This window comes from Eptesicus fuscus, chromosome 1 (genome assembly GCF_027574615.1).
Source record: "Eptesicus fuscus isolate TK198812 chromosome 1, DD_ASM_mEF_20220401, whole genome shotgun sequence".
Classification (NCBI taxonomy): Eukaryota; Metazoa; Chordata; class Mammalia; order Chiroptera; family Vespertilionidae; genus Eptesicus; species Eptesicus fuscus.
Genome location: NC_072473.1, coordinates 57,675,150 through 57,702,233, shown reverse-complemented (window position 1 = coordinate 57,702,233; position 27,084 = coordinate 57,675,150). Strand labels below are relative to the sequence as shown.

The window sequence follows — 27,084 nt, the reverse complement described above, 5'->3', positions numbered from 1 at the left end:
ATGTCTGACTGCTGGTTTAGGCCTGATCCCCTGAGGGGTCCCAAATTGGAAAGCATGCAGGCTGGGCTGAGGGGACCGCCCCCACCCCCCGTGCATGAATTTCATGCACCAGGCCTCTAGTGTATATATATTCACAATCTGATTTGATGACACTTAATTGCATGGTTAGAATCCAAGAGGAAATGAAAAAAAACAAAACTTATGCTAGGACTTCTTTGCCTTTTAAATTCTGATGTGAGGTGATACTTCCTTGTTCCTTATATCAGTGATGTGAGGGTCACCAGGACAGTAGCACAGAACTCTATACTCAGTTTTCTCTTCCCAATCCATAAATTGTGCAATGTTTGGCATATCATATACAAAAACATAGGGAATCTCAACTCCACTGGGGCAGAAAAAAAATCTTTGCTATCTGAATACACCCTTTAACACAAAGATCAACAACACAGACACCAAAAGAGTTCATTAATTTTAATATTGAGTACAGTTTTAATAGTTCTTCCTAAGAATTATCTCCCAGGGACCCCCAGGATAATCACATACCATACCTACAAGCATTCAAATTTCATAAAAGCAATATTGCAAAAACCAAAGAACTAAGAAAAGTCTTTAGAGCCTTGAGATTAAAACAATGCTTAATCATTCTCTCAGTACTTGTTACTAAATGCTAAATACTAAATGTTAAAAAAAGATGCACTGGTGGCTTGGAAGAAGCATGAAAAAGAAAGCTCTCAAAATGACAAGCACTTTTATACTCATTTTTTAAAATCTCATAACCAGGATAACACAGGACAGATTTCTCAATTTTGGTAACCATGTAGGTGCCAAAGGGAGAAAACCCTTTAGAGTGCCAGAGCAACAAATGGAGTTGGTTTTATTTATGTTACAATAGGTTAGTGGTATCCAAGATTCCCAGACTCCTTATAAGTGTGGTTTCCCCCTTTCCTCACACTTGGTGTCAAGAATTGAAAACAGGAAGATAGAGCCAGAGTCATTGTAATAGCACAATAAAAATCTGTTAAATGAATGAATTGATATTTAGCATGCAGTGTGAGCAGGCTGAACCTACATTTCTCTATGTGGAAACTTTCCTGAGACATTTTGGGAAGATGACATACCAGCAGCAGACCTGACTTGTTAGTGTCCTGGTCATCCTGAGAACCCAAAAGAACAACTGAGTTCTTACTAGTTCATCCCAGTACCCTGAATATTCTCACTCACATAAAAATTTGTAATAAGAATTTCATATTCAATATCATATGTAATAAAAATAAAATGAGTATATGCATGCTTCCTTCAATTACATTCAGTACATATAAGACTTTAAGTCTGGGGTAGAAATTGAACAATGTGAGGTCCCTTTCCCCTACCCTAACCTTTTGCCTTTTTAGCTTTTTCTCATTCTTCTATTCTCTTTCCTCTTTCCAGACCATTTCTTCCAAACCTTGTCTTCTGCCTTTCCCCCTGCTTACTTTTCTTTCTTCCTCCTTCCTGAAGTTGAATAATTCTAAATATCTGTGCCTCCAAAGGGTTAGGTGAAGAAAACTGTTTTTAGTTCACAAATATAAGAGCAGTTGTAAGAAAAAGAAAAAAATGTTTCTGGCCATATTAACAATGATTTGGAGATTCTCTTTTGAACACATAGATATCGAGAACATTCTGTTGAGTGTGAATTTAATACCTACATGATAAGCTGGGTATTTTAGTTTCTAGGATATAAATTTCATGGTGATGATGATGATGACAAAACAATAAATCATTAGTCACACAATAAGAACCATTTTTGTATGTGAGTATTTAAGTAAAACAAGGGGTGATGCTATTTAAAGCAGATGGACATATCAGATACATATTTGTCATAATTCTTAATTTTAAATTCACAAGTGATGGTTGGAGGAGATTATTTCAGTTTGCATTTCTTTCATAACACAGACAGCAAGACTAGAGAAACCAGCTTGAGATACAGTAGAAGGTCCGTTCTCTGCCTCCATCTACCTTCTCTCCATGCTTCAAATATGAATGTAAGGGAACCTCCAGGACACCCTATTGGTTACTATCCTTAGCCTGTTCCCTACCTTCAGGAGCATCACGTTCCTTTGGCCTATAAGAGTAACAGAAGTTATTTCCTTAGAGAATTCTGTTTAAGGCTTTAAATTAATTCTACCTTGGCATTATATGGTTCTAAATGTCTTTTCATTCATTCTTTCAACAGATTTTCATTGAGTATCTATCTACTCTGTGCTAAGCATGATTGTATATGCTGGGTAATACATCAATTCCAGTTACTCTAATGTTCTTTTGTAAGAAGAATATCTGAGACAATTAATATGATCTATTGGTAAACTGAAGTATGCACAAATGTCAATCCTTTTAATGTTAAGTATTGAGTCACTCTCAGCATATATTATTTCCTTCCATATGACAATAATGAGAACAAAGATGATACAAAATAGAAAATGAATAGCTACTTTCTGGTTTGCTTCTCCCTTTGGGGAATATACAAACCCATTTCCAGGTAGCCTGGTATTGTGGGAAGACTACCAAATCTGGAGTCAGATGGCCTAGATGCATATCAGCTTCATAACCTTCAGGAAGTTACTTCATCATTTGAGTCCCCGTTTGTTTGTTATCCTAAAAACTAACTCCAGGAATCCTTGCCCTATCTTTCTCTGGCAGGAGTGATAGAAAAAAAATGTTTATAAAAGTGGTCTGAAAACTATAAAGCCCCATTCAAATGCAAATTATCACAATCAAACAATCTGACATTCCTTTCAGGGAAAACCTTCACATTAGAATTTCTTTTTTTCCATTTTTAAGGGGGAACTTACATAATCAGCTAGCATTATTTGGGCATTCAACAGTATAACCCACATATATTTTCTCATGAAAGAAACCAATTAGAAGTTTTCCTTATTGAAAATGAAATGCACTCCCCGAGGGCCAGACTCAGAGTTGGAGATGCTTTGTTTACTGAGGGTTTCAGCCAAGGCTTCAGGTCCACAGAGGAAAACTCCTATTCTGGTACTTTGGGGAAAGAAAGAAAAGACAGTTTCAGGTTTTGGGATGCCATAGATTACACAGCACCTAGGGCAGTGATGGGCAACCTTTTGAGCTTGGTGTGTCAAACTTCGCCAAAAAACTGAGCATAACTCGGGTAGTGTGTCACTTTGAGGAAAAAACATTATTTCGCAAATGTTTCATCCTCAGGAGCAGCAACTGTTTCATCCTCGGCTGGCGGCCGCCTCAGCGGCCGCGTGTCATCAGAAATGGCTATGCGTGTCAGTGCTGACACGCGTGTCATAAGTTCGCTATCACTGACCTAGGGGGATTTCCAAATGGTTTTAGGCCTCAGGGCAGAGCCTCTCTGTTCCTTTGTCTTTTGCACAAATGGCTGCATTTAGATTGCCCTGTGGGAGAGCTGCTCAGCCCTGTTTGTGAGGGCAGCAGGATACTAAAATGGCAGTTAACTTCCCTGGAAAATGACATTCAAACAAGGTTTATGGAAACCTCTACCATAGAAAAAAATGATGGTGAATTTGTGAGTCTGTGAACTACTTCCCTTCAGGGCTCTGTGTCCTCCCAAACCTCCCCAGCATCCTGAAATCAGGAACAAATCCACTTTAAGTACACCAACTCTGCCCACAGCTTAGTGTGGCTTTATCTTTTTACATTTGAGAGTCTGAATCCCTGCAAGGTGTGGTTCCAGACCAGTAGCCTCCAGTGACAGCTTTTAATAATGCAGATTCTTGGGCCCCTCCTCAGTTCTACTAAAATCAGTGCCTGCATTTTGAAAAGATCCTCCGAGTGATTCATATGCTCATTAAAGTGTAAGCAATCACCTTAAGGGTATATTTGCAGAGATTTCTTGAGTTTATAATGTATTCCAGCAAGATAAAGGATCCCCACAAAGTTTCCTGATGGCTAAAGCTTTAGTGAGTGCAGAAAGGATCTTGGGATGTCTGTCAATTTATGATTTTAGACCCAAAAGCTAAAACTGAAAGTGGGGACAATCTCCTTAATATGTATAAATTGTGTTGAATTAAAAAGTAGAGACACTAGTGAAATTTAGAAGGTGAAAGAAAAGAACCAACTTATGGTCTTACTTGGGAGGAACAAGATTCAGAATGTCCAAGGTGGGGGCCTGAGAATCTTTGTTTCTAATAACTCACCAGGTAATTTTGATGTGATTGAAAGACTCATCTTGAAGTCAGAGATATGTAGAACCTTCCATTAGGTGTAAATATAGGAATCTGGGTAGTTTTATTTTCAATATTTGGGAGCTGCTGCTTTTAGACAGACCACAAGACTCAAGAACACCTTGAAGCAGGAAATGCCTTACTTTGGGTGTTGACTCGCAATTGTCTTGAACTCATTATCCCAGTTGGGCCGTCCATACAAAGTCTTTTGTTTCAAGCCTGTGATGACATCTTTCTCTTCGTCATGGTGCACAGCAAAGTGATTAGCCTACAGGATAAGAAATGAATTCAGAAAAAGAAAAAAAAAAAAAGACATGCTGTAGAAACATGTTTATTTTTTTCTGAAATATTTACGTATCTCACAAAGCAAGGACAAATGACCTATATATATTTGGAGTAAGGCATGCTGTAGGGTAGAAGATAAAAAAGATCAACAGCCCTAGCCGGTTGCACAGTGGTTAGAGCGTCAGCCTGTGTAACCAAGGGCATCAGGTTCAATTGCTGGTCCTGGTCGGGGCTCATGAGGGAGGCAACCAATCAGTGTGTCTCTCACATGGATGCTTCTTTCTCTTCCCCCTCCTCCCTCCCTTCCACTCTCTAAAAATTAATGGAAAAAATACCTTCAGTGAGGATAAAAAAAAAAGAAAAGAAAAAACTAGGTCTCCTCATGCAATTTATAAACTAGGAGGGCAGACCTTGAAATATCAACATGAATAATCATATTTATAGAATAAGGTATGATGAGTGCTGTGGAAGAGACACAAACATCTCAATGAGAGCAAAGGAGGGAGTTGGGGTGGGAAGCTATAGGATGGTTTCAGGGTGGCAGCATTTGATTCAGTCTTTGAAGTGTGGGTAGGATTCAAATTTTCTGTCTCACTTGTTTTTCTTTTGCTTCTGTATCTCATCTGTTCCATTATTTTCTTTCTTTGCACTAATATATTTCCACTCCCACTTCTTTAGGGGAATCACTAAGATTTAAAACAACCATTGACTAAAATGCACTCATATTTTGATAACATCATGAGACATCAAATCAAGCCTAAAGCTAGTTTGTGTGTGTATGTGTGTCACATATTGATTTCTGCTACCATTTTAGGGAGCTTCAGTTTGAACACATATTTTTCATAAAAGCAGCTAATTAAATCTATTTAAAAATTAAATCAGATTTTACATTCTCTGGGCAGAGGATGAATGAGGTAAGAAGGGTGGTTATTTTGGTTTAATAATCCTGTAGAGACTATTTTTGCAAAGCAAAATAATTCTTTTTCAATACAAATAAATTTCCCATCAAAAACTATATCTGGCTTTTTAAATATCAAAACTGCAAAACAATTTATATATTATAGAGTTTTTTCTGGGTTTCTTTTTTTCTTCTTTATTTTCGTGTTGTTTTTTTTCTCGGTTTCATTTTTTATCAAGTATTTGTTATTGTTGTTTTGTTTTTAAATTGCAGAAGTTGCATCTTGAAACCACTTTTCTGGACTAGCAATTTTCATGGTCATGTGTCCCTGGCCCATTTGCAACAAGACTCTTCTAAGACTTGGAGAATCTATGCTAAACAATATGTCAAAACCCAAATGAGAAAAAGTCAATTTTCAAGGTACATGGTGCATGGGAAAGATGCCCAAGATTGAGGAGCCACTGAGACACAGGAATAGGCAGAGACTCTTCATGTAGTTCTTCTCTCAGAGTGACAGCTTATGCTGTTTCCATGCAAGTCATTAATGTTTGCTTATTTATAAATGCTATCCTCTTGGAATTAACTTGTTTTAGAGTTTCTCAATTGAAGCTCTTTTGTCATGTAGGACTAGATAATTCTTTGTTGTGAGGGGTTGTTTTGTGAATTTTGGAATGCTTACATTGCTAAATGTCCCTGGAGGGAGGGGATACATACATATACACACATATATACATACATAGATATGTAATATATATATGTCACCTTTGTTAGATATATTTTGTTTTATCTACAAATGATAATAGCAAACTACTAGAAGTTGCTAAGAGTGCCGCTCTGGAATATTATGACTCTGCTAATTACTAATTGGATGCTCTTGGACAAATGACCTAACTTGTTCTGGGCCTTGGTTTCCTCATCTGTGAAATGTGGATAATAATAGTGGTTACTTCATAGGGTTGTTGTGAGGTTTCAATTAAACAAACTATATAAACACTAAAACACTATTAAGGCCTGGCCGGTGTTGCTCAGTGGTTGAGCATTAACCCATGTACCAGGGGGTCACAGTTTGATGCCTGGTCAGGGAACATTCCCAGGTTGTGGGCTCTATCACCAATAGGGGGCATGCAGGAGGCAGCCAATCAATGTTTCTGTCTCATGGATGTTTCTATCTCTCTCCCTTTCTCCCTTCCTCTCTCTGAAATCAATAAAAATGTATTTTTTAAAAAAAGAATATCTGGCACATAGTATATGTATTGTGTATATTATAAAACATGCATACATTGGAAATTAAAGGTATGTATGTATATGTGTGTAGATATAAAGAGAGAGAGAGAAAGAGAGCTAATACTATCTTCTCATTACCCTGTGGATCCTCTGGTCTACCTTGTTTGAGACCCCCTGTGGTGGCATTTATCTTATAAGGTTAGTCTTGGCTTTTATTCCTTGTCAGCAACTTAGCTTTGATCTGTTCCACAGATATCAACTTTAAAATATCATCTCAACAGTCTGAATGTGTGGGGATATTGAGTGAGAGTGAATGGGTTGAATCACTGGAATCAATCAACTGTTCTTAGTAAAAACAGTGCAGAAGACACTTCAATAGCCAAAGGGAAGTCAGTAAGCCCTGGGCACTGTGGGAAGGATCTGAAATTTGAGATCTTGTCCTCACCTGTGACTCATCCCAGCCAGTGAGGTAGATGTTATAGCTGAGGAAGCCAGCATTGTTTCTCTCCTGCATCTGGGTCTCCAGCAGCTGGAGCAAGTCTGCAAACCACTCAAAGGCATGTGTGTCCCGGCAGAGCCAGTAGAAGTAGATCTGAAAGAGGACAGATCATAAAGCAGATTATATTTAAACTAGTGGCCTGGTGCATGAAATTCATGCACATTAAAAGGGAATTAATTAGAGGAAATATATTAATATTGCTATTTGCCCTTTCTCTATAATAGAAGTGTCAGAGATGAAAGAAAATTAGTAAAATGTATATGAAAATCTCCTTTCTGTCAGAGTCTGGGGCACACTGCAGGACCCAGAGTCAAGTCCCCGCCCACCTGCATGTGCCTGGAAATCATGTGAGACTCAGATCTGGCTGGCCCCACCCCCATCAAGCCCCGCCGGGCGGGCGGGAAGGCACAGCCTCAGGTCCCCATCAAGCCCTGCCAGATGGGGGGCAAGGCTTCAGGTCCCCCTGGCCCTGGTACCAGAGTGGGGGTGCAGCCACAAGTCCCCCAGCTCAGCCTCAGGTCCCCCGGCCCTGGCCCCGGTGCAAGGGCACGAGGGCTCAAGGATACAATGACCATTTGCACATTAGCTCTTCATTATATAGGAGAGGCCCTATCAGCCTTGACACAGGGATTACTTTCCTCCTCCCAACTTTTTCTTGTTGCTCAAAAGGTTTAGAAAGAAGTTTTCAGAAAGCTCTAGAAATTTGACAAGCTAGTTCAGATGAACCTGCTCTGGCCTTCACATTGGCCAGGAAGTAAATGAATAGCTTGGCTTCAAACATACAAAGTTTAAGAAAAATATTAGCCCAACTCTTTTTCTCTTGGTCTGTTCCTGCCTTCACAGAATCCCTGGATTCCCTCATACCTCCTCTCAGAAAGACCACTACAATCTAGACTAATCTAGAACCTCAAATCACAGGACTAATTCCCTGCCTGCTACTACCAGACATTCCTGAGTTCCTAAGGAAAAAAGTATTTCTACCCAAACCTTCCTCACATAGAAAATAGAAAAAGGGGAGAATTAAAAGTCATGATAAGTTTAATGTTCCCATTAGAGGTAATATCTAGGGTTATTAGAATGTTTCAAGTTTCATTAAAGATGTCCTTTATCATATAATGAAACCAAATTTACATGGGACAAAAAAAAATCCTCTGGGAAATTATTCTGAAGAGTTATCCTAAGAAAGCAAAAGTTACATGAAAGACATGTCTCCTGCCCTCTTCCTGCAACAAAAGTATTGGTAGGCTGAAAATGAAATTGATCTTGGTCACTAAACTAGGATGATAGAAAAAAATATTCTATATCCTCTCAATGGAACATGAAGGAATCATTAAAATGATTACTGTAAAGCCTGCAGCAACATAGAAAAACACTGTTTCTAGAAAAACAGGCCATGATAGTTTACATCTGCATTATTTACAATTTTCTAAAAATATGTAAACATGTGGGGAATATTGAAAGAGAATATACAAACAAGGATAGCTATTGGATTGGGGTTGTAAATACTTTCTCTCTACCCCAACTTTCTTTCTTCCAAATTTCTTGTAATATACTATTCTATATAGTAATATACAAATTCAGTATACTACTTTTACTAACGGGCCTACACTTCCCTTGGTCCCTGCCACCCTCAGCCACAAAGGGTCTCTCAGGCTTCACCTGCCAGAGTGTGACGAATGTTCCAAGCCCTCTCAATAATAATGGAACCTACCTTTTTGAGCCTCAGATTGGTGGCATTATTGCAATATTTGTACCAGACTGACTTGAGAATGGATGCAAAGGGTGTGACCCCAATCCCTGCTCCCACTAACATCACCACCTCATAGCTGAACACATCTTCACTGGCTGTGCCAAAGGGTCCATCAACAGCTATCCTGGAGGGAAGCATAAGAGGAGACGGTTACAGACATATCCTACTCTTCAGAGTGTGATGGGGCACATATTATTCCTAGGGGTGTGCAATATGTCACTTCAAACCAGGATATGGAGCACTGTATTTTGTGAAACAGCTTTCAAGTAACCAACTTAGTATGAACATTGGAGTTGGAAGTAGGAATTCTTAGCTTATTGAAAACATTTGGTAATTCTCAAGGGTATTTTGTTCATCTCCTCATCCCCCTTCACCCACAGCCTCCCACGTACACACATGTCTGTATTTCTTGTCAGGGTGTCCCATGCTTGAAATTTCTGCTTTTATTACACATTGAAGTAAAGTGAGAAATTTTTACATCAAAACATCTTGTAGCTTTAATGTGTCCAATTTTCATCTGTGTATTCATTGAGTTATTCAACAAACTTTTCTTCAGCATCTACTAAGTGCCTAATACCATGTTAGGCATATGAGGAGAAGGAGGTAAAATGAATGATATATGGCATTTACCCTCAAATAACATGCACCAATTATATATTATTTTTTAAATTTAATAAATCTTTATTGTTCAGATTATTACAATTGTTCCTCTTTTCCCCTCAGAGCTCCCCTCCACCTGGTTCCCACCCCACCCTCTGCCCTTACCCCCTACCACTGTCCTCAACCATAGGTGTACGATTTTTGTCCAGTCTCTTCCTGTACCCCCACACCCTTTTCCCTCAGAGAATTGTCAGTCCACTCCTTTCTATGCCCCTGATTCTATTATATTCACCAGTTTATTCTGTTCATCAGATGTTTTTATTCACTTGATTTTTAGATTCACTTGCTGATATATATGTATTTGTTGTTCATAATTTTTATCTTTACTTTTTCTTCTTCCTCTTCTTAAAGAATACCTTTCAACATTTCATGTAATCCTGGTTTGGTGGTGATGAACTCCTTTAGCTTTTTCTTATCTGTGAAGCTCTTTATCTGCCCTTCAATTCTGAATGATAGTTTTGCTGGGTAGAGTAATCTTGGTTGTAGGTTCTTGCTATTCATCACTTTGAATATTTCTTGCCACTCCTATCTGGTCTTCAAAGTTTCTGTTGAGAAATCAGCTGACAGTCATATGGGTGCTCCCTTGCAGGTAACTAACTGTTTTTCTCTTGCTGCTTTTAAGTTTCTCTCTTTGTATTTTGCTCTTGGCATTTTAATTATGATGTGTCTTGGTGTGGTCCTCTTTGGATTCCTTTTTTGGGGGGTTCTCTGCGCTTCCTGGACTTGTAAGTCTATTTCTTTCACCAGATGGGGAAAGTTTTCTGTCATTATTTCTTCAAATAGGTTTTCAGTATCTTGCTCTCTCTCGTCTTCTGGCACCCTCATAATTCTGATGTTGGTATGCTTGAAGTTGCCTCAGAGGCTCCTTACACTATCTTCATATTTTTGGACTCTTTTTGCTTTTTGCTTTTCTGGTTGATTGTTTTTTGCTTCTTTGTATTTCAAATCTTTGACTTGATTCTTGCGATCCTCTAGTCTGCTGTTAGATCTCTGTATAATATTTTTTATTTCAGTCAGTGTATGCTTAATTTCTAGTTGGTCCTTTTTCATATTCTCAAGGGTCTTCCTAAATTTATCAGCCTTTTCTAGAAAAATTCTTGAAAAACCTTATAACTGTGGTTTTGAACTCTATATCCACTCGTTTGCTTTTCTCCATTTCTTTAATTTGTGATCTGTTTCTTTGTCTCCACATTTTGGCTCCTTCCCTGAGTTGATAGAGTGGCTTTGTGTGCTAGGTGTCCTATAGGGCCCAGTGGCTCAGCCTCCCCAGTTACCTGATGTGGACACTCTTGGTGCACCCCTTTGTGGGCTGTGTGCACAGTCTTGTTGTAGTTAATCCTTGATTGTTGTTGGTATCACTGGGAGGAATTGACCTCCATGCCAATTGGCTGTGAGGATCAGCTGTGTCTACGATGGGAGAACTTCTGTGCTGGAGACACCCTTATGGGAAAAGACCTGCAAAAGCCTCTGTGCTCAGCTTGGATGGGGCGGAGTCTCAGGGCGGAGCAGACAGCATTGGTTTCCCATCAGCCATGCCCTAATAGGCACCTGTGTCTCAGTGTCCCGTGGTAATCACTGTAAGCACCTCTGAGAGAAAGCTGCCCTCGAGTTCCGCCTACTGCCAGACAGTACAGTTTCTCCCCGAATGAGTCTGGGTCCCCAGAGTCTCACCCAGAACTGGAGTTCAGTGCAGTCGGGAGCTTTTGTCTCCCTCCCTCTTGAGAAAGCCAGCCGTGTACTCAGTTGCCTGCCCTCTCCATGCACGCTCCTCGGTACCTCTGCCTTCCGCAGTTGCTCTGAGTCTCAGTGTGCTTTTCTCTTTCCTGACCTTCCAGTTTCATCCCGTATGAGTCTGGGTCCCCAGAGTCTCGCCCAGAACTGGAGTTCAGCGCAGTCGGGAGCTTTTGTCTCCCTCCCTCTTGAGAAAGCCAGCTGCGCACTCAGTTGCTTAGTCCTCTCCGTTCGCATGTCTCAGTACCTCTGCCTCCTGCAGCTCCTCTGAGTCTCAGTGTGCTTTTCTCTTTCCTTATAGTTGTAGAATTTCCATTCAGCCAGCCTTCCTGTGGTTCTGGATGATGTCCATTTTGTCTTTTAGTTGTAGTTTTGAAATTGTTGTGCAAGGCAGCAGTTTAGGTGTTTACCTATGCTGCCATCTTAGTTTCTCTGCACCAATTATATTTTAAGAACATCTTTAATATACTATGTTTGCTTGTTAGAAAGGTTAATATACCTTGGCCTTAATCCTTATATATTGAAAGGAATTTGGGAATGTTCATTGTTAATATTTGATTCAAATATTTTACCTTTCATATAAGATTTATAAATATGTGAACAAACACACCACACACACAGAGATAGCTACCTATATTTGTAGAACCTATGTATTTTGTCAAACTCAGGAGACAGTGAGAGATGGGGGGAGAGGAGCTATTTAGTGCCATTTTTCCTGAACTCATATGCCTTTGTTATATGTGCTTTGTACTCACTTAGGTAATTTCCAGGCATCTTGAAACTCCTGCTTATCACAGCCACAAGCATTGAACAGTGCCTCTGTCCAGTCCCCAACAATGCGGATATGGATGCTAAAAAAGTCTTCCTCAGGGGCAGAGGTCAGTGTGAAAGGGTGCCATTCCAGCTTGGACACCTTGGGACACTTGACAAAAATATATTGTCCCACTTCCATCTTGAATCCCTTCTTCTTCATCTGTAGCTCAATGGTTTTGAAAGGATGAGTCACCACCTACGGAACAAAACATATCTCTGAAAACTACACTTTCCCAAAAACTTGCCTTTTCAATGTCTGTATGGATAAAGGGCTGAACTAAGATGCCACACCCAGGTCCTTTCTTCAGGGCCAACACAGCATTTCCTGCAGCAGATATCTCTCTCATTGGGCATTGGCCTCAGCTGTAGCCTATGACCAATGATGAGCTGATGCCTAAGAAGAGAGACTTGGCTCCTCTCCTCAATTTGGGACAACTCCAAGGGGCCATACTAACTCCAGCACTCTCTGTAGGATTATCTGAGGCTGCAATTGCAACCATATTTAGGGTCAGCTTTTTCCTTTCCCAATCTTGCCTTTCTTTTCTTTGATAGGTTCATCTCCCAAGAACATGCTCCAATAAACCTTCTACATGTAGCTTTCTATCTCAGAGTCTTACAAGGGAATTGACCAGCTTATTATCATGTGGTTTTTTTTCTCTAAGAAGTCAAGGCAGGGGCTAGAAACAGAAAGAAGAGATGGTTTCCTGCTCAGTCTTCCTGTCTCCCTAGGGAATGAGAGCCTTAGCATCTGGATAGAAGAGGAAGAAGACCCTATTGGTGAGTTATAGCAACATCTTCCAAATTAAGGCTAACTATGTTTATCTGCCTTTGTCCTGAGTCACACCTCAAACCTGTCTGACTCTAGGCATTGTTTCTACATTTCTCCCTATTTGAGGAATACACTATCTTTCTCAAAGCCAGGCCCTACCTACCCATTGCCATCAATCCGTATACATGGAATTTGATAACATCTTTGTTTATAATAGCAAAAAGGGGGGGGGCAGTATAAATGTACATTAATTGGTGAGTCAGTAAATAATTTTTAAAAATAGGACACAATAGAAAGCTTTCATTTCAATACAGAAAGTAATATATTGTTTCTTTGATGATTCCTGAAAAGCCTAGGACTTCATATGTACAACTAAAAACAAACTAAGAGATATACAAGGAAAGAGAAATCAATAGAAAAAATAGCAGTTTCCCAATGTTGACTAATCTTGCTGAGCTTTTTTTTTCACCAGTGAGGAAGAATAGAATGGGAAGTCCTTTTAATAAAAATTGCCAAGCATTTTGAAACTTGTGATTTAAATATATCTTACATGATAAAGCTGTAACCAACTTCCCTTCATCACTGAAATAGAGTTATAAAGCTTCATTTTGAAAACGGAAAATAAAAATTTATCAAGATTATTTTGAAAATTATGTTTACCATGTTGCATTATTGTATGGTGAAACAAATTTTTACCATATAGCAATTTTGTTACCATAGGCAAAATTAGGATTGAATTTAATAAAATGTACTAGGGGACAGCTTTATCACTGGAATACTTATAGATTATGCATTGTTTCTTATGTATGCTTATATGGGAAGAAAATGAGTATCTATTTTCTTCAAAGGAAAATAAGTTTGCCTTAGAAATATGTTTAAGGGAATACTTACTTGGTTAGTCAGTTCTAGTCTAGTAAGGGAAATTTTGATGTAGCTCTTTTTTGTTGATCTGTGGGATTTTTCTTATAGTACAATATAGGTATCATAAAAGGAAAACTTTTGTGACTTTTTGTATTTCCAGATTTCTAATGCCCGATGGACCGTCTTTACTATAACCTTCCTTAGTTGACAAGAAAGAAAAGTTAGGGTGAAGGACAGGAAGAATTTGTGCATATTGCAAAAATAAGCCATAATAGTGTTTTGGTAAATACTTTTTGAACTGAACTGAATTGAACTAAATTTTATTTGACAAATATAGTCTTGTCTGCCTAGCCAGTGTGGCTCAGTGGTTGAGCATCGACCTATGAACCAGTAGGTCAGGCTTCAATTCCTGGTCATGGCACATGCCCGGATTGGGGAATGGATTCCTAGTTGGGGGGGGGGGGGGGAGGGAGACATTCTGGAGGCAGCCAATCAATGATTCTCTCTCCCTCTCCCTTCCTCTCTTTGAAATCAATCCTACCTAATAAAAGAGTAATATGCAAATTGACCCTAACTCTGCTACACCCACAAGCCATGCCCACCAGCCAATCAGGAGCAAATATGCAAATAAACCCAACCAAGATGGCTACAGCCACAGAGAGCAGGAGGGAGGCTTGGGTTTTCCCGGTAACAAAGGAAGCCAAGCTTTCTGCATGCCGTTGCAGGCCTAAGCCTCCACTCAAGGCTACAAAGTTTCAATTATAGAAGGTAAACAAATCCAAACAGAAATGGTGGCAGCCACTGAGCTGGAAAGAGCGGGAGGCTTGGGTTTCCCATGGCAATGGAGGAAGCAAAGCTTCTGCAGCCCTGGCTGGCTTAGGCCTCCGCTCCAGGCTACAAAGTTTTAATTGTAGAAGGTAAATAAATTCCAGAAACCAGGGCCTCTGCTTGGGTCGCCAGGGGATGTGGCCGGCCTGCAAACCACAACAGGCCCTTCACCCAGGCCACCCCACACCCCAAGGGAACCCCACCCTGATCCGGGATACCCTTCAGGGCAAACCAGCTGGCCCACACCTGTGCACCAGGCCTCTATCCTATCTAATAAAAGAGTAATATGCAGATTAACCATCACTCCAACACACAACATGGCTGCCCCCATGTGGACACAAGATGGCCACCACAAGATGGCCAGCAGGGGAGGGCAGTTGGGAGGGACCAGGCCCGCAAGGGAGGGAAGTTGGGGGCAATCAAGCCTGCAGGGGAGGGAAGTTAGGGGTGACCAGGCCAGCAAAGGAGGGAAGTTGGGGGTGACCGGGCCTGCAGGGAAGGGCAGTTGGGTGGGACCTAGGCCTGCAGGGGAGAGCAGTTGGGGGAGACCAGGCCCCTAGGGGAGGGCAGTTAGGGGCAAACACGCTGGCAGGGGAGCAGTTAGGAATCAATCAAGCTGGCAGGGGAATGATTAGGGGGTGATCAGGCTGGCAGGCAGAAGCGGTTAGGGGCAATCAGGAAGGCAGACAGGCCAGCAGTTGGGAGCCAGCAGTCCTGGATTGTGAGAGGGATGTCCGACTGCCCGTTTAGGCCCGATACCACCAGGATCGGGCTTAAACAGGCAGTCGAACATCCCTCAAGGGGCCCCAGATTGGAGAGGGTGCAGGCTGGCCTGAGGGACACCCCCCACCCCTTCCCCCCCTTGCACGAATTTCATGCACCGGGCCTCTAGAATATACATATTCAGCATATATATATATAATATATATCTATATATATATGTGTATCTATATATATATATATATATATATATATATATATATATATATATAAATACTAGAGGCCCGTTGCATGAAGATTCGTGCAATAGACCTTCCTTCACCTGGCTGCCGGCACCAGTTTTCCTGCCGGCACCAGTTTTCCTCTCAGCGATTGCGATGGGAGCTGTGGCGGCCTGCGGCGCGGAGTGGGCACTGCAGCTGCCCCGCCCCGCTGGCTGCCCGGGCCCCTTTCAGCGATCCCCCTGCCCCGTGCCTCGGCCACCCAGGTCCCTCTCAGTGATCCCCCCGCCCTGTGCCTCGGCCACCCGGGTCCCTCTCAGGGATCACCCCCGCCCCATGCCGCCAGCTGCCCGGTCTGCTCAGTGATCGCGATCGGAGAGGCGGTGGCCCCCGCGCCAGCCGCTGCCTGGGTACCTCAGTGATGGGGTGCGGGGCAGTGCATGGGGGCTGTCATCTTTGCTGGGTTAATTTGCATAGCGCCCTGATTGGCTGTGGGTGTAGCGAAGGTACAGTCAATTAGCATATTACTCTTTTATTAGGTAGGATATATATATATATATATATATATATATATATATATATATTCAGCATATATATATATAATATTGTTGGCGAGATGTATGTATATATATATATATATACACATATATATATATACACATATATATATACATATATATATATATATATATACACATACATCTCGCCAACAATATTGTATATTGCAACCATATTTAGGGTCAGATTTTTCCTTTCCCAATCTTGCCTTTCTATTCTTTGATAGGTTCATTTCCTGAGAACATGCTCCAATAAACCTTCTACATGTAGCTTTAAATATATATATTTAAATAGTCTTGTCTGGTGTTTCCTGAAACAATAATAAGTTTCTATTTATTTAGCTGGACATTATTTATTTATGTAACGATGAGAAGTAGCATAGATTATTGGGGAGAAAACCACTATATACTTGAGCTAGGAGACTCAATTTTTTTTTTATAAGAGAAAGTTTATTTATTTATTTATTTTTTTGAGACTCAATTCTTGATGCAGTTTAGTTAGTAACTTGCTTAAGACTATGGGCACTTTAATTTTTTAGTCTATGATCACATACAAAGCACAGAAAAGGAGGTAAAGGGACCTGGGAAGCTATCTCAACCTCAACCAAAGTTCCCTGGTTCTTTTGGCATCTGAATATTTTAAGGCTCAATGTATGCTATTTTGCACTCCTCTTGTTTCTCTTCTCTTAACTAATCACATTATCATTTTATGTCCCTCTCCTCTACACACACACACACACACACACACACACACACACACACACACCACATTCATTTACACAAAACATTTGGGTTCATTTTTCAACATAAAATGTGAACTTCTAGTTTATCCAGTTAAAAGCCCAACCATTTGATTATCAAGCTAAGTGCATTGAAATTAACTAGTTCATCTCTCTGTTCTAAGCTTAATAATAATTTTTAAAAACTGAGTAAAAAAAGAGCTCTGACCAATGTTATATAGAGCTTGGGGAGATTTTTCCATGCTATAGTTAAATTCTATTAGTAATTTTTAAACCAGCTAATACCTTGGTGATGACCACCTTCTGTTGAGATCTCCAAAACCGTACAAGCCTCTCACAGAGGTACAGGAACATGGGACCCACTATCCATTTCCAAGTCTGTAATCAGAAAGAAATATTTTTTAAAAGGGTGATAGCTAATAAAAGATTCATGGGGACAAAACATTTTAGAAGTCAAGATAAACTTTGTAGCCTTTTAAAATAATTTATATTAGTAAATGTGTTCTACAATAGAAAGCAAAAATAAAAAACATCTAAAATTAAATTTAAACATTGAGCCAGTAAAAATGAACATTCTCCAAGGTCATATTGTGGAACTGTGCAAGGCCATAAAGTTTCATATCTACAGTATGAAACTTTCCAAAGAGGAACTGTGCACAAGAATGGGATTTCCTCCTAGTATTGCAACAGCAGTTGCAATAACCCTACAGCAGAGCAAGGCTGGTTTCAGAATCAACATTTCTCTAAAAGATAGCATTTCAGCAACACCATATTTTTAATGCAATATTGCAAATGCTTTCAATTGTTACGTAGTCAAAATGTATTCTTTTGCAAGATGAGAAATTTTATGTAAGAATTTAACTGTTTCTCTAATATTCTGGTAAGTTCCTAGGAACTATGCAATGCACTTGCTGAATAAGGACATACCCACAGATTTTCAGATTTTTTTAGATTCCCCTCTTGTCAGAATTGGTGGTGTTTCAGAACACTAGAATTACCTTATAGCATTGTTGGCTATATGGAAACTTTTATGCTAGATAAATCCATTCCTGGACTCAGTAAGTTAGGTTTCTAGTTTAATACCTGAAGTAGTAAAGAATTTTAGAAGAAAATACCATCTAAAAGATGACATTCCAGAATGGATTCCAAGAAGGAAATAAAACCACGAAGTGTTTCTCATACTCTCACATATGATCTTTCTATTAAATTATTTTTTAGAAACTATTTATTGGAAGTTGAGAGCACCTAATTTAATACCTGAAGTAGCAAAGAGTTTTAGAAGGCACTATCACCTAAATGTTGCCCTCTCTAGCCACAGTTGAAGAATATCTACCCCAAAAGTCAGTTTTGTTCTGTTTCTGGCCTTTGTTTTTATGGCACAGGCTTTTAAAACAGTCTGGGACCATCTATCTATTTATTGGGTGCCACCATGGGACTCCATTGAATGGAGCCAGGTCTTGGACATTGCCTCTAATATCCTCCAGAACCCAGAAGCTCCTCTGAGGTAGATGCTTGTTAAGATAGTAGTACTCTGACTCCAGCTGTCTTCAAGGAAATGTGCCTTCTTCTAGCTTATAAAGAGAACCTGAAATTCAGTTCCCTTTTTATAATTTCCGTTGATGTCTGCAGGTAGTGGGGACAGTTCACTGAGGTGTCTGGTTGCTTTCAGTATTGAGCAAGGATGCTTAAAGATGTTAAGTCTTAGAGAACATGCTGTGTCTAAAGGAAGAGTAGTCTTATATTAGTAGAGTAGGAAAAAAGAAAAGAGGAAATGAAATGGGAAATTTACCATTATATTATACTGGGCTTAAGGAAAAAAAATAATAATTCTGCTCAGAAGTCCTATACAAATGTTGATTTTTTTGGCTAGCTTTATACCAATGGCTAGCATAATAACCAATAAAGTATACTGCTTTCCAAAGTGGGGGGAGGGGTATGAACATCCCAGGGCCCACTTCTAATTCTATACAACAGAGATATTAAGATTACACAAAATGGCCCTGGCTGGTATGCTAAATGGTTAGAGATTGGCCCATGGACCGAAGGTTGCTGGTTTGATTCCCATTCAAATGCACATACCTCTGTTGCAGGCTCCATCCCAGGGTCCCGGTCAGGGAGCAAATGGAAGACAGCCAATGGATGTGTCTCTCTCACGTCAATGTTTTTCTCTCTCTCTCTCCCCTCCCCACTCCCTTCTACTCTCTCTAAGGGTCAATGGAAAAAATATCCTCACTCCTGGGGTGATGATTAATAAATAGAAATAAATAAAAAATAAATAATACACAAAACGGAGTTCTTTGGAGCTCCCAACAAAAGAAAGTAAATGTTTCAGCATGTTTCCTCTTTGTCACCCTTGCCACACTCCCACCGTACCATGCAATGCCATTGCATGTTAGTATGAACCTGGCTGTCCAACCTTTTTTATGCCTCATTGACAGGACCTCCGGATGCCTAAAGGCAACCCTATGTGTCACCTCATTGATTTCCTTCCCAAATCCAAAAGACTTACTTTCTAGCTCCTTATACATGATTATCTAAACTACCCAACTCAGCTCATGATGGAATTCCTCTGAAATCATCAACTGGTATTATTGTGATCTTCACATCCAGAAGAGAAAAGATAGAACTTCTTGATCCCAAAGACCACTTTCAAAAACAATGCTTTTCTGATTTTTATTTCAGGACGTTCATAAAAGACCAATGCAAAGTTTACTTTTTAAGAAATAATTCTATATTAACTTCAGTAGAAAAAAAAAAGTAGATACTTATAACATTCTAACAGTTCCATGACATTTATAATGAACAACTCCATGGCATTTGTATGTATTTCTTAGACACAGTTTGAAGATTTTGGTAATGAAACTGTAACAGCAACAATGAATTGTACATACCATAGGAGGGTTGCCATAGAACTGAGGGACTGGGCAGTCCTTTGTTTTCCCCCAATCTGAGATGTTTTGATAACATATTGTTATATTGTGCTTCTGCAAACTCTCTGGGGTCTGCCCACGTACAATTCGCCTGGAGAGGAAATGTAAGTACAGATCATTTAGTAGCAGGAAATTAAGCAAATTTCTTGACAGTCTGGGCATATTTTAATTAATCCTCAACCGAGAAGATGCTTTTATTGATTTTAGAGAGTTAAGAAGAAGAAGAAAAACATCAATGTGAGAGAGAACCATTCATCTATTGCATCTGTTGCCTCCTGTACTTGCCCTGACCAGGGATCAAACCTGTAACTTAGGTATGTGCCCTGACTTGGAAATGAACCCACAACCTTTTGGTTTATGGGACAAAGCTCCAACCAACTGAACCACCCAGCCAGGGCTGGGCACATTTTAAGTATTCTAATATGGGTCTTGTACTTTTCACTAAAATGTTATATCTAATTGCTCCTTCCAAATAGATTAAAGAAAAGGAAAGAAAATATATGATCTTTAGCAGTAGAAAAAATCATGTACAATAACACAAATAATATTTATATGTAACCTTATAAAGGAGAAGTTTTAGATCAATATATGTTTTCTTAAAGGGAGCATTTGTGCTTCTGTTTCTAGAATTATTTTCATTTATAAACAAACAAAAAGCTACAAATCTAACAAATCAACTGCTAACCCATACAGTGCCTTTGTGCAGTTTAGAACAAGATGCTCCCTCTGTGAGGCCAGTCCTACAGGCAAAGACCTTGGCCAGTAGAACATGGGCTAATTTTATTCCTCTAGAGCAGGCACCTTTGTATAGTTGACAACCCCTGAAGTTATAACCAATAGCCATGAGGCTTGGTACAAGTGCTTTATTTGCTTCAAAATTGTCTAAATTAAACCAAAAGTTTGAGTTCAATTTAAGATGACTTAACTTTGTAGAATTTAAGACATTATCACAGACATGAACACTAATGGTTTCTCCCTTGAAGTGCTCAGAGCCCATTCACTTCAATAAATACTAATTGAGCAACTACTAAAACTTAAGACAATACAGGCTTAGTGGGATATAGCAAGGGAGGCACAAAGTTAAAGAAGTCATGTCCCTGACCTCAAGAAACATAGATAGCAGGGTCTTCAGAAGATGTAATAAGAAGAGAAATAGAAGGTCCTTTCTAGAAGTTTGTTTAGGGATCCAAAATTTATTGTGCCATTTGTGATATTCTGATAATGTTTTAATTCAAGGTCATTAACCATCCTTTTCTATCCCTAGATCTTGGGGAAGAAATTACCATGTATTGAGCATCTATTATATATCTGGCCTAGGAAAAGGCACTGTATCAAATTATCTCATTTAATCCACATAACAAACCTGAAAGGTAAGTATTAGTACTCCCATTTCACATATGACAACAATGAGGTTTAGAGAGACTAAGTAACTAGAAGCAGAATGATCTGGTGAAAATAGTTCTGGATCCAAGCCAAGCAGCCTTGGTTTCAAATCCCAGGTGAACTTGGACAAGGTATTGAACATCATTTGAGCCTCAGCTTCAACTATAAAATAGGTACACTAGGACCTCATCAAATATTTATTTTTACTATCAATTGGCATGATGCATAACAAATTCCAGATACAAAGTAAGCGTCCAACAAATGATAATTATTTAAGTTCTTAATGCCCACGTTTACATGGAGAGAAAGAAATAGAAAAATAATTTTATTGTCTCCTTCTCGATGCCAGGATCAGAAATTAGAAAGCCTGGATTTTAAACCCAGTTCAGCCATTACCTAGTCATAAGATGTGAGCAATCAGTCCACCAGTATAAGTAGTAGATAGAAAATGGGTAAATATTACTTCTCTGCCTGCTCCAAGAAATATGCTTATCTATGAAACTATATGAATGTACAATTGTGGAATTATTAAATAAGAGAGGGGGCATTTTTTTTTTCTCTAGGGTTCTCTGAAACAGTTGGATTATGATCAAGTCTCATTTAAAGATTCTCAATTGTACTTTGAAGAGCTGAAATTTAAAGTAGCTATTCCCTTTGCATAATAAAAAAATCAATGCAATTCATTACCAAAAAGAAAAAAAGAAAGAAAAAAAGAAAATATCCCCCCCCCCCAAAAAAAATCTTCTGGCAATATGGGTAACACATTACAAAATGAGGGTTGAAATTACAAAAGAATAAGAGAAACTGTTCATTTAAGATGACCAATATGGCAAACTCTTCCAACCACAAGTTCTGGCACTGTGTCTCTGAGGTGCCTTAGACCACCTAGGCTCCAATCCCAACTATGCCACTTACAAACTGGGTGGCCTGGGCTACAGATTTTACATTTTCAGTCTTGTCCGCCATCTACAATTTCCCCAGGAAATGGGTATAGTAAAAGCATCCTACCTCTTGGGGGTTAAAAGAAACATTTCATGTCTATAACAAATACTCACTAGAAGTTAACTCTTACCTTTATTATATTAGAATGTTTGAAGGCAATACCATGTATTTTCCTTCTAAAATTCTTCACAATGCCTGGATCAGTTCTCATACACAGTAGGCAATCAATAAATGATTGGCTTGAATAACAACTTTCAACTATAACAAACCTTTTCAACTGATTAATCATTAACTCTTTCAGTTTGGGGATTTGTCTAATATGTTAGTAATTAAACCACAGAAAACATTATAGCAGACATCCAAGACTGTATGAGCACTCTCAACATGTTTTATATGCTTGCAAAGATACTCAAATTGTTATGTATTTTTAATTTTGCTATAAATAACAGCACTGTGAATAGCTATAAATTTAGTGCAAGAAACTAAAGTGCTGCTGAGTGGTTTCTATCGCACTGACCTCTGTTGTCCCCTCATATTCTCTCAGAAGACAGTTGATCACACACAGATAAGGAGGTCACTGTGCCTTTAACAGAGCATCACACCTGAAAATGAAGGTGTGACATAAAATACTTGGCCCTGGAATTTAAACACTCACTCAGCTCCATGGATGGCGAGACCAATGAAGAAGATCACAAAAAGATGGTGTGTGTACCAAAATACTTCAAAGTAAGACCTCCGGATGGTTTTGGTGGAAGAGGTGATAATTAATATGAGGCACAGTGTGATGACAATTCCAGTGATGCCTGCCAACCGAGTCACAGCCACATACAGGCCTCCTTCAGGATTCTATAAAATGCAAATACATATACACATTATTTGTAGGCTCTCAAATCCAGGAATACCTATATATAAAGTGTCCAGTGTATAGGGCAATAGGTATTTTCATTCCCCCTTTACATAATCCTAATAATCTCTCACAGAGGGATATAGACTTACAATAGATATTTCTCACTTTCAAAAAGTCTTATGTGGTTGAGGTGTCATAGGAAATATGAATTGATACACTGAAATAGTTCTAAAGGAGTATCAAATAAAGCAAATCAGTCTACTAGCCTAAAGATCTTGGCCTAAAAGGAGCTCAAGATCTTTTTCCCTTTGATTTGGAAAAGGCCACAGTGCTTTGTTTGCAAATTCTGGGTATATCTAACATCTTAGGTTGCATTTCCCCAAAGTAGATCCTGAGATCAGGATTCATAGGCAAGTGATTTAGAAAGGTTGTGATTCAGAAGAAATTGGTAAGGGAATGGATAATAGGACAGGAAAGATGAATAAGTCAAGTAAGAGGGTGATCTCAGGCCAAGTCTTATAGAGGGTAGCTTTTTTCTGATGTTGCAGGGAAACTAAATGGTAAGTTACAACTCAGAGTTTATCCTGACTCAAGGCAAGGAAGCTGGGCTTTCATGGCCTGCATCCATCAGTTATTGGGTAAGGGCTGCCCAGCGAGAGGTAGCTATCCAGGTCTTTTTAGCTCTCTGAGCTTGTGGGTAAAGGGACTCCAATAGCCCAATAGCCCCAGGGTGGTCCTATGAGGAAGACACACTTATACAGGAAATTGGAAGTGAAAGCACACAGAATGGTGGGGCAACACAGACACAGTAAAAGTGATCCAAAGGGATCTAGGCACAGTTGGGTTGGCTTGCTTACCTTGTATGTTCATAATGCCACCCTTATATATGATTGTACAAAAACAATGAACAATATAAAAGCAAAATATCCCACACATTACAAAAAAAGAGTTTCTGTTTTGTTTGATGTTATTTCATTCTGTCCCTAAGTAGATGAGCCAATTTTTTGCATGTCAAGTCCAAGGATAATTATTTCTTCAGAATTAAGGGACTTTTCTTATAATCTTTTCTAAACAGAAGGAAACATGTTTGAAATTTGGTGCACAGAGATGTGATTTGGCCATTATCCCAAGCTACTGGGCACATGAAGACCACTTGGAGCTTCTCCCTCTGAGCATAGGAAGCTTCAACAACTGCTGGAAGGGGAGAAGACCTTTCCTGTGGATACAAGTGGATCCCCCTGGAGAACTGCTGAGTTACTCTCAGTGCACTGTACATATCAAGAAATGACAATTAGCAGACATAGGAGGACACACCTTAGATGCTGTAGGTAAAAAAGAACAAAAGTATAACACAGTTGTCACCTGGCAGCTGGCCTGGTACTGACACCTAGACCAGAGTGTTCCCTATATCACAGAAACAATTTCATAGAATGCCAGCATCATTCTGTGACTGTGACAGAGTGAGGCAAAAACAAAACCACTCCAAAATCATGTCTGAACCAGTATAAAAAACACGGGTGACTATTGCTTCTTTATCTATTAAATATTTAGCCCCATTCTATTCCCTTGTGCCCCCTCGAAAGAAATGAAGATACCCAATCCTAGAACTACCCCCAATTCCTGACCATACCTGATCAAGAGCAAGTCCTTGCTTGCTTAAGCCTTTCCCAGATTGTCTAAAGCAAGCCAGGTCCTATAACAAGCCCCTCTTAAGATCCTTCTAAGATGCCCCAGACTTCCTCATGGTGTAAAGTCTCTTTTGCTGCAGCAAGTAACAAAGTAATAAATCCAACTTTACTTGTCTAGATATGTATTCCTGGCTTTTTGTTGGGCCTTGTCATGGGTGAGCCTTACCCACACAGATTCTCATAGGTTAGCTTAAGGAACTGAAAAACATCTAGTGACCCTCCACACACGGGATCAGGAGTGTGGGAGACATTTTCTCTGTACTCACTTTCTTAGAACCTACAGACTTGTTAATCTGATAGTCAACTTTTGTTGTTCTAGCCAAGGAAAGTTCTTCACTCATTGAAATCTAGTCCTCAGTTTTAATGGTCTAGGGCCATGGCCGGCAAACTGCGGCTCGCGAGCCACATGTGGCTCTTTGATCCCTTGAGTGTGGCTCTTCCACAAAATACCACGGCCTGGGTGAGTCTATTTTGAAGAAGTGGCATTAGAAGAAGTTTAAGTTTAAAAAATTTGGCTCGCAAAAGAAATTTCGATCGTTGTACTGTTGATATTTGGCTCTGTTGACTAATGAATTTGCAGACCACTGGTCTAGGGAACATCAGAATCAGGGAATAAGAGACTTACCTTGATTCTCTCTCGAGCAAAATTGAGGTAAGTTTCACCAGGCTTATCTCCAATGTCAGACAGTGCTATTGAGTAAGGATCAGAATTGTTGACTCTGGCATTCACACACCATTCCACATTAAATAGATGTGCAATGGTGTGAATTGCTAAAGAGGGCAGAGAAGAGAAACAAAGAAGGTAAAGAGTGTGGGCAATTTTATTGAAAGCTGGGTTTTCCTATAGCCTCTGACTCTATGATAAGTTACAGGGAAACACAAGGATGGTCCAATACACTTATAAACAAAAACTAGGTCTCCAGGACCAGAGAGGCAAGGGAATTCTAGTGGGTAAGCTATTCTCTGGTTGTGTGAGTGTAGGAAAATCACTTAATCTCTCTGATCTGGGTTTCCTAATTTGAAAAATGAAGGTGTTGAACTGTATGATCTTAAAGAGTCAACTAAGTTCTAAGACTCTACAAAATTACCTTGGTCTCTGAGGATATTTAGATGTCCTGTCGTTGTCTCGCTTATCCAGATATATTTATGCTCAAATAGTAAGACTCTCATGTAACGTATACCTTCGGCTGTTCTATTCACTGGACTCTGACATTAATCCAGAAAGAGATGACAAAATTACATGAAACTGATATGAACCAATGGGCATAAGAATTAATCTCTTTTTTTTAATTTCACTCTTTGATTAACAAGCACCACCATAGGACTTATTAGGTGCCAAGCACTGCTGTGCTTTATAAATACTTAATCCTTATGAGTCAATGATTTAGATATAATTATTATCATCTCTTCTTACGATGAGAAAGCTGAGGCATAGGTTGTTTTAAAATCTTGCCCAAGGTCACCAAGCTAATAACTAACAGGTTTAATAATCAATCCAATTCCAAATGCTTGTGCTTGGAGGAGGGGGTGGGGGGGAGAAGTCAATGGGGGAAAAAAAAGGAGACTCATGTAATTCTTTAAACAATAAAGAATTTTTAAAAAATAAAATCCAAGCAGTTTGGCCCACAAATCTGTGCTCTTAACCATTACACTATGTTGCTTTCTAACAAGATTTTATCATTTATTTCACTTCTTTATACATTTCACTTTTGAAATATTTCATTTGCCACATCTCAGAAAATCTGCATGATCAGTAGGAAATGAGAATCCAACTGAACATCTGTGAACTAAGCCTATTTTACTCGGGGACAAACTCCTTAAAGGTAGAGTAAAAGTCTTTTTTTTGTTTATCACTGTGTATGTGTGCATACCTATAGTCTGGCACATCAATTATTTATTAAGTGACCTAATGGAGATTTTATAAGAGTCTCAGATCCATCCCTTCTTTTTTTGCATTTTTTTAAAAAATTGGGGTATAATTGACTTACATTACATAATTTTCAGGTGTATAGCATAATGATTCAATAGTTGTATATATTGCAAAAACATCCATCACTACACATAGTTACAGAATTATTTTCTTGTTATGGGAACATTTAAGATCTACTCTCTTAGCAATTTTCAAATACAGTATTATTAATGACAGTTGCCATGCCAGATATAACCCTTCTTGTGCTAATACCACCACCTTAATAATTCAATAATACATTGTACATAATATATATAAACACTTGTATACCTATTATATATATACATATATATACATGCATATATGTATCCTATCTAATAATAGAGTAACAAGTAAATTACCATCACTCTGCTACGCCCACGATTGGGCGGTGGGAGGCTGGGGGGCGGGACTTGGGGTGGCCTATCCGGCCATTGAGAGGCACGGATCCGCTGCCACTGAGGGGGGCTACCCTGATGTTAAGAGGCGCAGGGGGCGGGATTCCTGCCCCCTGTGCCTCTCAACGGCCAGATCCGTGGCCGCTGAGGGGGCCTGCCGCGGACACCCAGCTGCGCCTCTCAACAGCAGGGTAGC

General features: G+C 39.5%; 1 protein-coding gene across 1 annotated transcript in view; it reads right to left on the bottom strand.

Moving 5' to 3' along the window:
• Window positions 1–456: 456 nt before the first annotated feature.
• Window positions 457–27,084, bottom strand: part of LOC103302501 (cytochrome b-245 heavy chain) — a 39,589-nt gene continuing 12,961 nt past the window's right edge. The window contains exons 5-13 of the mRNA XM_008159538.3: window positions 25,168–25,313; window positions 22,663–22,853; window positions 19,644–19,773; window positions 17,038–17,130; window positions 11,999–12,252; window positions 8,814–8,976; window positions 7,049–7,195; window positions 4,340–4,464; window positions 457–3,024 (exon numbers count right to left, since the gene is read on the bottom strand). Coding sequence (XP_008157760.1) covers window positions 2,898–3,024; window positions 4,340–4,464; window positions 7,049–7,195; window positions 8,814–8,976; window positions 11,999–12,252; window positions 17,038–17,130; window positions 19,644–19,773; window positions 22,663–22,853; window positions 25,168–25,313 — 1,376 coding nt within the window. The 3' untranslated portion in view covers window positions 457–2,897. The remainder of the gene's footprint in view (window positions 3,025–4,339; window positions 4,465–7,048; window positions 7,196–8,813; window positions 8,977–11,998; window positions 12,253–17,037; window positions 17,131–19,643; window positions 19,774–22,662; window positions 22,854–25,167; window positions 25,314–27,084) is intronic.